The sequence below is a fragment of the Acomys minous genome (assembly GCF_964271855.1).
Source record: "Acomys minous genome assembly, chromosome: 20".
Lineage (NCBI taxonomy): Eukaryota > Metazoa > Chordata > Mammalia > Rodentia > Muridae > Acomys > Acomys minous.
This window is the reverse complement of record NC_140502.1, coordinates 4,882,751-4,897,474: the sequence shown is the minus strand read 5'-3', so window position 1 is coordinate 4,897,474 and position 14,724 is coordinate 4,882,751. Positions and strand designations below refer to the sequence as shown.

Below are 14,724 nucleotides of genomic sequence, written 5' to 3'. Positions count from 1 at the left end.
AGAAGCCACCCCGTGGCCCGGTCAGCACCCTCAGGCCATTCAGAGAGTCCCAGTGCTGTTCTCAGCCAGGGGACCTATCACTCCTTTCCCCATCAACCCCACCAAGTCACGGCTGCCAAGTCTTCCATGGCTGGCTTGCTCATGCAGCCTGGCACATAATACCCCTTCAGGTAACATCTAAATGACTTTTACTGTAATTAACCCACAAACATGAAAAACGCAAGTACTGTTCAAACTTAATTATCTCTGCCCTTTATAAGAAGAGTGTAATGCGCACAGTACCAGACAAAACGCTCACAGCTCTTCATATTTTATACAGCGGTGGTTATTCCTGGCAAGACAGCGCTTTGGCTCTTAAGACCCAGTTTGCACTCACCCTAGACTGTGAGTGGCATTTGCCTCTGAGGGAGAGCAAGGGCTGGGCAAAGGGCACTTGGTGAACTGGTACTTGTGTCCACTTCTTCCCTTTGGGGCTCTCCTGGGGGCCAGCCATCCTTTGCTCTACCTTGCTATCCATAGAGAGTGGAATGGCTCATGGCCACTGTTAGGGACGGAGCGTCAGTTGTCCCCCAGAAAGTCCTGTACTGAATGCTCGGTTCCTACCTGATGGTGCTGTCAGGAAGGAAGGACTGGAGGAGCTGGTCACTGGCATGTGTCCCTGGGGGAGCATCGTCTCTCAGGGCACGCCACTGTCCCTGCTGCCAGCTTGCTGTCCACTACGGAGGGAACAGCTTTTGCTGTAGCTGTCCATGCTGTCCACCATAATGACCTGCCTCCCTGTCAACTCAGAGGAACCCGCACACTGAGCCCTCTGAACACAAAAGCCCTGAGCCTCTCTTAGGCTTTTCCAGCAGCAATGTAAAAGCAACTTGCATATCCACCATGGGGGAGTTCGTAGGTGAGCACCCAGCAGCAGGGACACACAGTGGTCACAGCCCGCTACAGTTACCTCTTGTAAGACACACACACACGGACACACACACACACACACGGACACACACGGACACATGGACACACACACACACGGACACACACACATAGAGACACAGACATACACACACGGACACACACACACACACACACACATGGACACACACGGACACACACACACACACACACACATAGACACACACACACCCCGGGAGAGGAGAACAGGGTGCTGTTTCCTACTGGCTCCCCTCTAAAGGATGTTTGTTGGAGGGAGGCTTTAAGTGCCCTGTGGCGGTGGGCGTGAAAAGCTTAGGCCCCCATATTAGTGGCCGGGCTGGCCGCCTGTACAGAGCCCTGGAGGCTGAATTAGATCTTTGAGCTCCTGAATCTGTATGGAGTTTGCTTTTCATGCCTGTCACAACAGGTGATGACAAAAGGACTGGGACTGGAGGCGGAGCTGGGCCGAGCTGGCACAGCTGGAGAGGGAATGGTGCAGACGCGCAGCAGCTGGTTTGCTGGTGGCCCTATCTCTCTCTTGCTTTCCCAGTCTGCAGCTGGGACTCCCAGAATCCAGGTGAAGTGACACCTCCTGCCTCAGCCCCTGAGGCCCTTGTGCTAATGGAGGCGGGCGGGTCTTGGCCAGTTAACACGTGAGCTCTGACTCGTGGCGGATGCTAATGCCACTGAATTGTGCAGACTTAATTAATGGCAAGAGCTTGATGCCCAGTGAGCTTTTCGGAGGCTGGAGGAGAGGGGGAAAAGCAGAGGATGTTCTGTGAGTCACAGTGAGACCGCAGCTCCCTCAGCCTAAGGGGGCCTTTCCACCCGGGTTGTAACCCCCTTGCTGCTGGCTCCACTGCCCTCCCTGTCCCCTGGTCCTGTAGGCTGCACCTCTGACAGCCAGCTTGGCTTGTTTGGGTGGAAAGAGATTGATACCAGACCAGAGAGAGCTGTGGACTCCCAGTTCCCAGGCAGCGCTGTACTGTGTGGCGCACGGGCCCTGGAGCTCTGAGGGTCTCCCCCTGGTTCCATCTAGGACCCCCAGGAGTACCGCCCCCATCTACGCATGCACCCCTCATGGCCCCAGAAGCACATGTAAAGACCTCTGTTGGATGGGACACCTGCTGTGAAACCTCAGTAGGACGGAAAGGGGTGGGTATCTCCCCTTATGTGGCAGCCAGGTGTGCAGTAGCGCAGGCAGGGTGGCAAATACGCACATCACTGCATTTAGCTGGCGACACCGCCCCCACACCATGTAGTCAGTGCTCTTCCATTTGTGAGCCATTGCTCCAACAGCATTGGCTCACCTGGGTGGGGCGGCGGCGGCAGCCCCGTGAGTCCAGGGGAAAGCATCACGAGTTGGGCGAGGGCTGTCTCACCCATCTACTCCATGTTTCTCTTTGGCTAATTTTTTTTTTTTTAAGCTTGATGAGTAAGTTTAAATTCTTCTCATCACCGAGAAATACCGATATTGACTTATTTAAAGCGTTCATTTATTAACCTTCCTTTAAGGAGGTACATCCCGGAAAGTCACTTATTCCATGCCCCTAAAGGTAAGGCACTGGCTGCCTGCCTAGAGGGTCAGCAACACGGAGGTAGAGAGTGGAAGCGGGGACCATATCCTACCACTGCTTGCTGTAGGCAGCCAGGAGCGTAGTGGGTTGACTCAGGGGGTCCCAGTCTGTGGTCCATCAGCAGCAGCTGCTTGGTGTGGGCTCCTCGCACTACGGCGGGAATGCCTGGATTTGGGAGGCAGAAGGCGGCTAGGCTGAGGCACTGCGGAGACCTGACCATGGCTTTCTTTGTGCTTTCTTTTGAGGATCCATTCCAAGGAGCATTTCAAGGAGAAGTACGCTGTGGACGATGTCCAGTACACGGATGAGGTGAGTAGCTGACGCGACGCCGACTGCCCCAGTCTGGGGACACTGCCGCCGGCCACCAGCCCTCAGGAGCAGGCAGAGAAAACCCACAACAGGCCTCTCTGGTCTGAGGATCCTGTTCTCAGCCTGGAAAGTGTGTCACCTGAGCAGATAGAAGCGTCCAGCCACTTGGGTTATGGTGACCACTGATGACCCTACAGAAAGGATATCTCTGAGAAGAAGCCTGACTGCCAATGGGACAGGGATCTAGTCAAAGCCGCCAGCGGGCTGGTCTTCGTGTATGAGGGCACTATTTATAAGAAGAGCCAGTGAGTGGAAAGGAATTGGGGGTCTAACCTGGTCACCCAGTGGGTGTTAGGCAGTGTGGATACATGTGTCACCGTCGCCCTGCGGCTGTGACTGCGATCCTTGTCCAAGCAGACGAAGGGGGCTCTTCATCTTCTACTGCTGACAGGACAGGGCTGAGGCAGGAGCACAGCTAGGAGCTCCAAGGCCTGAGTAAGCAAAGCCCTCTGATACCGTGGCCGCTGCCAGGCACACAGGAGGCCTCCCTGCTCCATCCCTGGACGCTGTCACGGCAACATGTTCTGTGTAAGTCAGAGCCGGGTAGAAGTCAGCACCTACCACCGACCATCCAACCTGGGCCTGGCTGGAGCAGCGGGACAGGGCACTGTGAATACACTGGCCTAGACAGAACTTGAGAGTGGACACATGTTAAGAGCCGGGGCTGCCAAGCTTTGGAAGCAGCTTAGATGCCTGTCCACAGATGAACAGAGAGGAAATACGCAGCCAGGCACGGTGGCGCACGCCTTTACTCCCAACTCTCAGGAAGGCAGAGTCAGGCGAATCGCTGTGACCTCAAGGCCAGCCTGGTGTCATTTGCGGGAAAACGGCTGGCCTTGGGGACCTTCGTGTGAATGGGAAGAAGGCAGTGCCGTGAGCTCATCCTCATATGTAGAGTCTACACAGGACCAACGTACCTGCCTGTGTGTGGTGTGAAAGCAGAAGGACTGTTGGGAAGGGAGGGGAGGAGGGAGGGGAGGACGGAGACAAGATCTGATCACAGCTACCTGAGATCACTCATGAAGGCGTCATCACGAAGCAGTTTTGTGCTGTGAATGTGCATTCACGATCTCTTTGGAAAGATGCTGCTGCTGATGAGGAGGTGGCGGAGGGAGAAGAGAGGAGCTTTGGGGGCCCAGGACTGGGCTTGCAGGGTAGAGGTGGTCACGAGATCCATCCAGTGGAGACCAAGCAAAAACCTGTCCCTCTGGGCAGCACACAGCTCTATTGGGGTAACAGCACCAGGTGAAGAAGCAGGTTTTGGGGGACCCTGGCCAAATACATTGCACTGAGGAGCCTGCCCGTCTCTGCTCCGTGTCTTGCGGCTGGCCCGCTGGCTCTGGGGCAGACAGCTCTCCCTGACCTTGGGCAGACCAGCTGCAGCCCCATGCTATACAGAGGCGGCATGGTCCTTCCTCGTTCTGTATCCTGGGCGTGCTCGTCCCTCTCCTCTGCTCGTCATCCCCACCCGGTGCTCTCGGGATGGCCAGTGGACACCAGCCCTGTCTGGCTTCTGCTCTGCACCTGGCCTTTTCTTGTCCCATCGCTGTCTTGAGAACCTGCTTGTCTGCCTCGCCACACCGTTCTTGGACTCTGCATCCTAGTCCCAGAGGTGCGCAGGGTGTCAGAGGCGGCTAGACCCAGGGCTCCACCTAGCAGCACGGGGTGTGCACCAGCCCGGGAAGTGAGCTCATGGATGAAGTCACAGACGCAAGGTAGTGAAGGCGAGCACTCACACACCTACCCCACGCCCACGTCTTCTCCATCTCCTGCCCTGTTGGACCATGGAGAGAGATGCAGCTTTATTATTTTTTTACTGAAAGGTTCAAAATAATTATTTGTGTGTGTGTGTGTGTGTGTTTAAAATATACATTTATAAGTGTGTGTACGTGTCTCTGTGTGTGTGTGTGTGTGTGCATGCAGTACCTATGGAGGCCAGAAGGGGACATCAGATTTCCTAGGGTTGTGGGTTATAAGTGGTTGTGAGCCATCATGTGCGTGCTGGGAACTGAACTCTGGTCCTCAAAAAAACCAGCAAGTGCTCTTAACCACCAAACCATCTCTCCAGCCCCCATAATGTATATGCATTGCAGAGAAAAATGAGTTTATCACATTTTCACGTACGTACACTGTACACTTTGATCATAACCTCCATTTACTGTTTGCCGTGCCCCACCGCTGACCCCTTCTTCTCAAATAGTTCCACTTCTCCTTAAAAAAAAAAAAGATTTATTTATTTATTATGTATACAGTGCTCTGCCTGCATGACAGAAGAGGGCTTTAGGTCCTTTATAGATGGTTGAGAGCCACCGTGTGGTTGCTGGGAATTGAACTCATGGCCTCTGGAAGAGCAGTCAGTGCTCCTAACCTCTGAGCCATCTCTCCAGCCCCCACTTCTCCTCTCTTACCTTTCTTTCAAGTGTAGATTCTGCGTCTGCGTGCCTTTCTGAGTCTGGCTTTACAAGATGATCTCCGCTGCAGATGACACATAATCTCGTCCCTTTTATGGCCAAGTAGCACTCAGTTGGGTTTATGCCCCGCACCTTCATTCTCCGCTGGTCTATGGATGGCACCTGGGCTGATCGCACATCACTGTGGTGAACTGTGGGTATGCAAATATCTCTGTGGTAAGCTCATTTAGCGTCTTTTGGCTGTATACCTAGGAGTGGTGTAGTCGGCTTCATACATAATTTTGTGAAGCCCTTCATACTGATTGCCGTATTGGATGCAGCCATTTAAAGCCCTGCCTATAGTGTACAGGCGCCTTTTCCCACACACCGAGAGGCAGCTTTGACCGGTCCTGTGTCCTACAGCTCGGCTCCACGCTTTTAAAGGTGACTGTATCTTTGTTTACATGCAGCTAATGAGGCTGTTTGCTACATTGTGTCTCTAAGCGCTAGAGAAGAGAGATCTGTGCATCCTCCGCCCTGACCTTGTCCTTGTCCCCGTTGCTGTCCCTTGGCAGGTATATCTCCAGGACCCTCCCACCCCTTCCATAACTTGTGTCCCAACGCCATTGCTATTCTGGGCCCTGGCCGCACAGCCTCCCATTATCAGACCTGGAGGGAGAGCTAGCATAGGGCTGCCTCAGGGTTGTGAGATGGATTCATGCCTGTAGCTGTGTGAGAACCCTCCCTGGGCTGCGGCCTCAGAGACTGGCATTTTGCATTTATAGCTGCAGGGAGGGGAGAATTCAGCTCCCACTTACACTGTGGTTTCTAGGGGAGAGGGAAGGAGCCCTCCAGACGCAGGACAACAGAGGAAGAGAGGTATCTGGGAGGGATGCCCTTAGTGAAGGTGGAGACTGGCAGCCTGGCCTGCGGGAAGCCCTGAGTTCAGTGCCCAGAACCAAATTCATGAAGCGTGGTGGTGCATGCCTGTAACCCTAGTCTGCAGGAGGTGGAGGCAGGAGGATGGGAAGACCACCCTTGGCTGTGTAATGCACTCAAAAGTCTGAGCTGCATGACACTTTGTCTCAAAAAAGAAAAAGAAAAAAAAAGCAGATGTTTGGGATGAGGGACCTGGTTCCCCTCCTCCTCACAGAAGAGCCAGAGCTTAATTACTAGGAAGGGGTCACTGAGGGGACCCCTGTGGGGCGGCTCCACAGCATTGCTGTGTACACTTGGCGTGGACGCTAGTATCTAACAAACTGGGAGCTGGCAGAGCGGACGGTGATTTTTGCTCTTGGTTTATGGCACAGGGCAGATGTTTGAAGGTCACAGGGGCAGTCACTCGGCTGTAGTCAAGCAGGATGTTGGAGAAACGGCCACAGCTGCCCAGGGGTAGATGCTCCTGCTTCTCAGCTGTGGTGTGGGAGGCTTCCAGAAGTAGAGGGGTCTACCGTGGACGAAGGCCTTGTTCTGAAGGGGCTGCTATAAACCCCGACAGTTCAGGAATAGTCAGACATCCATATTGTTGCCGCTACTATTTTCCATTTAAAAGCAGATTCAAAAAAATCTAAGGGCATTTCAGGCCACTGGTGTGCGCTGGTGTCTTGGGAAACTGCCATGAATATGGCTTGCTTTCAGGAGTTTCTGTGCTGGTGGGGCAGAGCCCTGCGCACTGGGGCCGCACGGGCTTTCTCGTGAGTCACTGGCTTGGTCAGAGTCCTAGTTAGGAGCCTGTGTAGGCTTCCCCTGGGAAGCTTCTGGATTGTCCCCAGGGCAGGCTCTGGGCTCTCGGGGGCTTTGATAAATTCTTCGGGTGCACGTCCAGCTAGTCAAGGCTGCCTGGGTGACGGATGCCGGCTACGGCCTGCAGCAAGACAGGGACATTTAACAGTCCCGCTGGGGAGAGCAGACAAGTCCCCTGTGGCATGCGCTCTTAGAAGTATGCCTGGGGTTGTTAAAGCTGTGCTGTCTAGTCCTAGGGCTACATTCAGAGCCAGTGACAAAACAAAACAAACAAACAAACCCCCCCCCACCACCACCACCAATAAAACCGTATCTTGTTTCCTCAACGTGTGAGGCACGGCCTCCAGTCGGTGAGCTGCTGAGTGGAGCGTTGATGGGTCTCCATGGGGAAGGCAGATGGAGCTGCTGGGCTAGGAGAGGTTCTGCAGCCGTAGAGGTAACCAGGGCCCACTCAAACAGCTGTGATCAATAAAAGACGTTCCTCTGCCTGCGCTCGCTGACGCCTGGCCTGCTCTCTGTGCGTGGCCTCCGTGGGTCTGAGCATCAGGCTTGCAGTGAGGGGGGCTTTCTCCTTCATTATTCCTAACCGGCATGTCCAGAGAGTCATTGTGGAGAGAAAAGCCATCAGCCCCGCACATTTGTTATCCACCTCCTCTCTCCCAAGGACAATAGCAGATACAATCCCCAAGTGCCTCCTCGCTCCCTGACTCTGCCGCTGTAATTGACGGCATCGTTGTGTGCTGATGAATGTAGACCCTTCACGTCAACGAAACAACACACCCAGGGCCTGACACACTCAGCTCTGTTGGTTTTAATGAGCCTCTCTCCTCCTCCGGGAGGGGCAGGCGGGAGGAAGGGACGCTGCAAGCCTTCATTTGTGCAACACAGAGGCCAAGGGGCTCCGTCATTCTCCAAGCGGTTACTGAGTGAGGGAAGAAGAGAGGCTGCTCCTGGGGAGCCAGCACCTCGTGCCCAGATGGCTGGACCACGGTTGGTATGGAACACTGGCCTCTGACCCAGTATTCAAGTCGGTTACTTGATTTTTAATTTTTTTTTTTTTATTATTGCTCCTCCATCCCTTTGTTCTTGCTTTCCTTTTAAGGTAGGGTCCTATGGAGTCTATGCTGGCCTTGAACTTACGATCCTCCCTACCTCTGCCTTCCAAATAATGGGAAAATAGGCACATGCTATTTTGCCTGCTCATTTAATTTTTAAGTGAACTTATTTTTCTCATGAGGTAGAGTCTCACTGTATATTCCAAGCTGACCTCAAACCTCACAGTTCTCCTGCCTCAGCTTCCCAAATGCCAGAGTTATAGATGTGAGCCACCACACTATACGCCACCACTTAAAGAATATGTAAATATATATATACCAGGATGCTCAGACAGTATTACTTATGATAATTCATCATTAGAAAGAATTTGCAGACTGGAGAGATGGCTCAGAGGTTAAGAGCACTGCTTGCTCTTCCAAAGGTCCCAAGTTCAATTCCCAGCAACCACATGGTGCCTCTCAACCATCTATAATGAGATCTGGTGCCCTCTTCTGGTGTACATAATAAATAAATAAATCTTAAAGAAAGAAAGAAAGAAAAAGAGTTTATATAGCCAGGTGCGGTAGAGCACGTCTGTAATCCCAGCACTTGGGGAGGCAGAGGCAGGCGGATCTCTGTAAGGAGTTCCAGTCCAAGGCGACCAAGGCTGTTACACAGAGAAACCCTGTCTTGAAAACAAACAAACAAACAAAAAAAATCAAAACAAAACAAAAAAGAAATAATTTATATATCTAGCAGAGAGAAAGATCAAGTAAATGATGCTGAGTCCATTAAGAAAGACTTTCCTGTAGCCACACGTTAAAACCTGGGTTATTCTCCCTCCCCCCTTCTCAAACCCCCCCATCTGTGTGTGTGTGTGTGTGTGTGTGTGTGTGTGTGTGTCTGTCTCTGTCTGTCTGTCTGTCTGTCTGTCTCTCTCTCTCTCTCTCTCTCTCTCTCTCTCTGTGTCTGTCTGTCTGTCTGTCTCTCTCTCTGTGTCTGTCTGTCTGTCTGTTTCTCTGTGTATGTGTCTGTCTGTGTGTGTGTGTGTGTGTGTGTGTGTGTGTGTGCATGTGTTGATCCTTGGGATCTAGAATTATAGGTGGTTGTAAGGCAACTGATGCGGGTTTTAGGAACTAACTTGGATCTCCTAGGAGAGCAGCGGTCAAAGGTCTTAGTCACCGTGCCATCTCTCTGTCCCAGCTCTGCTGTTTCTTAGCTGTGAATCTAGGCAGGCTCCATAGCCCCCACACAAGCCATTTTCATCTGTGGGTCCTGGACATTTGTAGTGTCGTCGTTACGGGTGGTTAAATGAGGTGATGTGTGTAAGATGACTGACGCGGGCCATAATCAAAGACTTATTGAACGTTTACCATCCCCAGCGGTAGTGACTGCTAAAAATTATGTGTTTGAAGAATATTTAATGACAGGAAATAAGCGAAGCATGTAATTTCATATGATCCAAATGTCATTACAATTCTCTGTTTCTATGCACAGAACTGAACTGTCTCTGGGGATGGGATGGCAGGTGCATTTTCTCTTTGATGGCTTCCAGTATGTTCCAGCTTTTCTCCGGGAGCCTTTTAGTATTGAAAAGTGTGTATATACTCATGTCAAAACTTATCAAAGTATCCACCTTAAGTGCGTGCAGCTCGGAGCGTTTCAGCAATAACTCAGCCAGTCTGTTACGGCAGCCCCCCCCCCCTCTTCTGTGCTGAGGGTACTGAAGAGCCAGAGGACTAGATTGCTCCCAGCGAGGTGGTCAGCACTCTGGGGTGCAGGTTTCCCAGCTGGCGTATGATGGGTGCTTTGTCAGCGGATGGATGGCGGTCAGCTGGGGGTGGGTAGAGAAGGGAGTGACTGAATCTTCTTGCAGGGCTGGGGTGGGACTCGAACCCCCAAGTAGGATGTGATGACGTAGCCAAGACGGTAGGAAGTTGTAGGTGAGAGTGAGCGGAGGTGCGGGCAGGTGAGCCTGTGTCCACTCACACAGGGTACTAGGGAGGAAGCCCTCACCGCGCAGGAGCAGGAGGCCTGTGGGGGATGGGTGGAAGCCAGTGAGAGTGGCTTTGAGGAAAGCTAACTTCCCTCAGCTGACACGCCAGAGGGTCGCGGTGGGCAGGAAGGGAAGCCTTGGGACGGGTGGCACTTAGGGTCTGTGTCTGATAGGACCGAACTTTCAGGGAGAGCAGGGGACCTGCACACAGCTGCTGGCCGTGGGGAGTGGGCAGGTGTGGCTCTTTGGAGCCAGGGATCTGTGTGGTGCCTGGAGGAAGGCTCCATGGTGCGGAGGGTGCAGGGTTTAGCCTTGTGCCCTCTGTACTGTTTTGACAGCTATAGGGCTTTCTGGAGTCCTTCCGGCCCCCCTGAGCCTCAGTTTCCTCACATTAAGGGCAGGGTGGCCTGACAAAATCCCTGACAGAAAGAACCTGAGAAGGGAGAAGCTTATTTTAGCTCACAGTATCAGAGGTCTTCTGTGATGGCAGGCGCGTGTGGCCGGGCTTGGTGTTCATGGAGGCAGAGCAGGGGCGGCCAGCCACAGGAAGGCCCTCCTTCTGCCCACCAGGGCCACCTCCTAAGGGTTTGCAGCTTCAGAATAGCACCAGGAATCGGCTGCTAATGCAGGAATCTGTGGGCGGCGGTTCTGCTCTAATGTGGGCTCTCTTTTTTGATTTTCAGATTGCCAGTGTCCTGACCTCTCGGGGCCCTTCCGTCCTCCTCACTTTGGTAAGTGGCACCCTGCTGCGTGCGGGGTTGAGGGGGGTTAAGAGACTGAAAACAAGCCTAGAGGTGTGCTGGTGTGGGATGTAGAGGCAGGAGAGTTGGCGTTAGAGCCAGCCTGGGCTACTTGATTCAACACAGAAGCTGAGGACTGGTCCCTTGCGGTAAGTAGGGGCCACTTGCCTTGTCCTGATGGCTGACTGTGTCTAAGATCCCATCCTCCAGTCCAAGTGGGATGTGCTGTGTCTGGTCTTGTGGCCACGGTGGGCAGGGTACCAGCAGCAGCCCTGGGGGTAAAACCAGCTTAAGCTCCTGGCATTACACGTATAAATTGTCACTCTTTATTTTCACCCCGAATTGCCTACGATAATACGATTTGACAACCACGCTCTTGGCATCTTCAGGAGGAGCACAGCCTGGGTCGGGGCAGGGGTGCGGTGGGCTCCCGGTCTCCAGGCAGGGCTGGGTGGGGCTGAGCTGTTGTACATCCTCCTACCTTCACCTCCGGATTCTCGCTCACACACACAGCCCCTCACCCTCCCAGAGTGGCCCTTCTCTCTCCTTTGTTACTGATTTAAACAGGAATAGCCCTCCTCCTCCTGTCTCTTCTCTCTGCGACGCAGGAACATCAGCTGTGACGGTGCCGTCCGACTGGCTGGTGGGGGTGTTGGTTTGTTTGTTTTTAACTTTTTATTGATTCTTGCTGAATTTCACATCGTGCACCCCAGTCCCACTCCCCTCCAACTCCCCTCCAGCCTTGCAAACTGACCCCAACAGAGGAAAAAAAAAACCCATCTCCCTGTGGAAGCTGTAGTACAATGAGAATTCTGGATTCTGGAGTATCAGTTTCTTAATTTAAAAAAAACCCAGAAATATAAGAATATGTTTTCATTTCAACCCCAGGTGTGGGATATGGGGCTCCTTGCAGCAGCTGACTGTGATTTGCCTCGTGCTCTAGCAGAGGCGTGGTTTTGCCAGTGGCGGGTAGTTTCTGTGATTGTGTGATATCTGGAATTCTAGGAAGTTTTCAGAGCGTATTTAAATGCTAGGGCCCCAAGAGGCAAGGTCGGTTGTGGTTTGTCAGCCAACAGACCTCGGCGGCTGCAGGGCCACAGACCTAGATGTGGCCGCGGTGGCAGCACAGGGCAGGACCCCACCGTGGTCCGGGTGGCGTCACCAGCTAGTCACATCAGGCTGTTCTTCACTTTCCTCCATTCTTTCCTTCCGCCTCTCTTCACTGTGCCCCACGTCCTTCTGTTTCTCCTCCTCCTCCATCTCTCCACTACTTCCTCTCAGTGGTGCCCGGGGTCTCTGAGTGTCTGGGGTGCTCTCAGGAGTGCTATGTCCCACTCCTGCATTATGATGCCAGGCAGGAGTCATCTCAGGCACGGTCTGCCCCATGCCCCAGGCCTGCGTGACACGAGACTGGTAGTCATCTCAGGCTAGCTAGCTGCCTGTCCAGGCTCCGCGGAGCACGTCTGGTGGTCATCTCCGGCTCACTCCTCACCCAGCCTGCCCGAGTGGCCCCTTGCAAGGGTCATGTGTCTTGGGCTCACTCCTGCCCGGGGCTCATGGTCCCAGGCAGGTTTCCTCTAGTCTCTGGCTTGCTCACCTGCCTGGCGCTGCACTGGTGGTCGTCTCAGGCTCGCTTTTTTCCGGGACCGTTAGGCTACCGATCATTCACATGTTCACGGGTCGGAACACTGCGCGTAGACAGAGCCTCTCTCCTCTCCGTCACCTGCTGACGCACATGTGACAGCAGCCACACCGGCAGTGCCTCTATGGGGAGGGTGTCCCAGTGTGTTTTATCTGGGATCAAAGTTGGGTCAGCAGCTGTGGCTGCGGAGAGGAGAGTCTCTTCCCTCTCTGAGGTGGTGCGCTTTCCTCTGAACCCTTTGTTTCGTCTCAGTGTATGTGTGCGCTCCCATTGGATGTCTGCTTACAGTTAGGAAAAGCAGGCAGATGGGAGGCCAGAGTCCATAGCTGTCTCTGGGTATCTGGGGATCCCAGCACGACAGATCTCTTACATCGCGTTGACCTCTGCCCACCCTTCCATATCCAGCAAAGGCCTGCTGCAGTGCTCAGTGCCTGGCCTAGTTAGGGTTTCTGTTGCTGTGATAAACACCGTGATCTAAAGCAGCTGGGGAGGAAAGGGTTTATTTTATCTTACGGTTTGTAGTCCAGCATCTAGGGAAGTCAGAGTGGGGACTCAAGCAGGACAGGGACCTGGAGCTGGTGCCCGGGCTGTGAGGGAATGCTCCCGGGCTGTGAGGGAATGCTGCTTACTGGCTTGCTCGCCATGGCGCCATGGCTCGCTCAGCTTTCTCTCTTATGCCATATAGGACCGCCTGCCCTTAGGTGGCCCCGCCCACAATGGGCTGGACCTTCCCCCATCAATCATGGTCAAGAAAATGCCCTACAGGTTTACCTACAGGCCAATCTAGGGGGAGCATTTTCTCTACTGTGGTTCCCTCTTCTCAAACGACTCTTAACTTGAGTCAAGTTGACATAAAACTAGTTCACTGTGTATAATGTTAAGCTATCTTGTTTAGGGGATGATGGTAAGAGAAAAAGATCTGCAGCTATCATTGCTTCTTTGGGTTAGGAAGATTTTGTTGTGGTTTTCTTTTTTTCAAATATTTTTGTTCCGTGATTGTTGATTCTGTGAGTTACAGAATTGTAGTGTGGAGGGCAGGCTACATCCCTTTGGACTTCATACTAGTGACAATGCATGTGTGTGATAAAAGATAAGGAGGCATGCCTGGAGAGAACAGATTGGGGCAGGGACTTGTTAGTGTGTGTGTGTTGGTGGGGAAGGCGTCTTGGGTTCTTGCTTTTCTTGCCCAGCCCCTGCCTGGGCCTGAGTGTCTCAGCGGTGCCAGTAGACCCGTCCAGCCCTACCCCTCCCTGTGTATGTGGGATGCTGCAGCGGACCCACCCTTAGCTGTGTAGCTGGGATGCTGCAGCAGACCCACCCTTAGCTGTGTACCTGGGATGCTGCAGCAGACCCACCCTTAGCTGTGTACCTGGGATGCTGCAGCAGACCCACCCTGCTGTGTACCTGGGATGCTGCAGCAGACTCTTGCTGCTGTGTGCCTGGGATGTTCTGATCCATCCAGGCTAGTCTTGAACTGGTGACTTCCCCTTCCCCGTGTGCTCAGTGCTAGAATTACAAGCATGTACCACTGTATCTGGATCTCTCTGCTTTTTACGTTGCTCTAGGACAAAATCCCCATCCTAGCTCCAGGGTCCAGCTTAGAGTCACTGTGCTGTGGAGCTCACTTGTCAAGGAAGGGTTGGCGGAGAAGGATGTGCTGGGCTGTGGTGGGCCTCCTTGTTCTCCTCCATTTGAGTCTGTCTGGAGGAGGCAGATACTCCTAGGCAGGCCCTGGGGATGCCTTGTGGTCCTTCAGCGATGCACCTGTCCTCACACCCCCGTCTTCTCTCCACAGCGTGGTGTCAACACGGACAGTGGCAGCGTCTGCAGGGAGGCCTCCTTCGAGGGCATCAGCAAGTGAGTCCATCCTCCACCCTCACCTGCTGATCTTTCCCAGGCTGCCCGTGCAAGACCCGAAATATGAGCGTGTGCCGAGAATAGGTGTGATCAAGTGTCTGGAACAAATGTGTAGTGAAATAATTTGTGAAAAAACACTTCCTCTTTCACTTTAAGGAAAACAAGCGCTCTGTGTTGGGCTCCATCTTGGAAGAACTCTGGGGCCCTGGCCACTGTGTGGCAAGAGCAGCTGTTTTCCTTCGTTCGTTTTCGTTGATTTTTACACTGGTTTGATTGATTATATGTGTATGCGGGAGGTGGGTGTGCATGCCACAGTGCCTGTGGAGGTCAGAGGACAACTTCTTTCCTGCCACTGTGTAGATCCTGGGATTTGAACTGCCCTTGACAGGCTTGGTGGCACATCCTCCTTATTCCTCCCTCCCCACCCTCCCCACCCCCACCCCAACAG

At 53.3% G+C, this 14,724-nt stretch overlaps 1 protein-coding gene across 1 annotated transcript in view; it reads left to right on the top strand.

Annotated features, from left to right (window-relative positions):
• PEPD (peptidase D) overlaps positions 1-14,724 on the top strand; it is a 147,522-nt gene that overhangs the window by 18,082 nt on the left and 114,716 nt on the right. Inside the window, exons 3-5 of the mRNA XM_084770840.1 lie at positions 2,750-2,813; positions 10,721-10,768; positions 14,215-14,276. Of these exons, the coding sequence (XP_084626966.1) occupies positions 2,750-2,813; positions 10,721-10,768; positions 14,215-14,276 (174 nt within the window). The remainder of the gene's footprint in view (positions 1-2,749; positions 2,814-10,720; positions 10,769-14,214; positions 14,277-14,724) is intronic.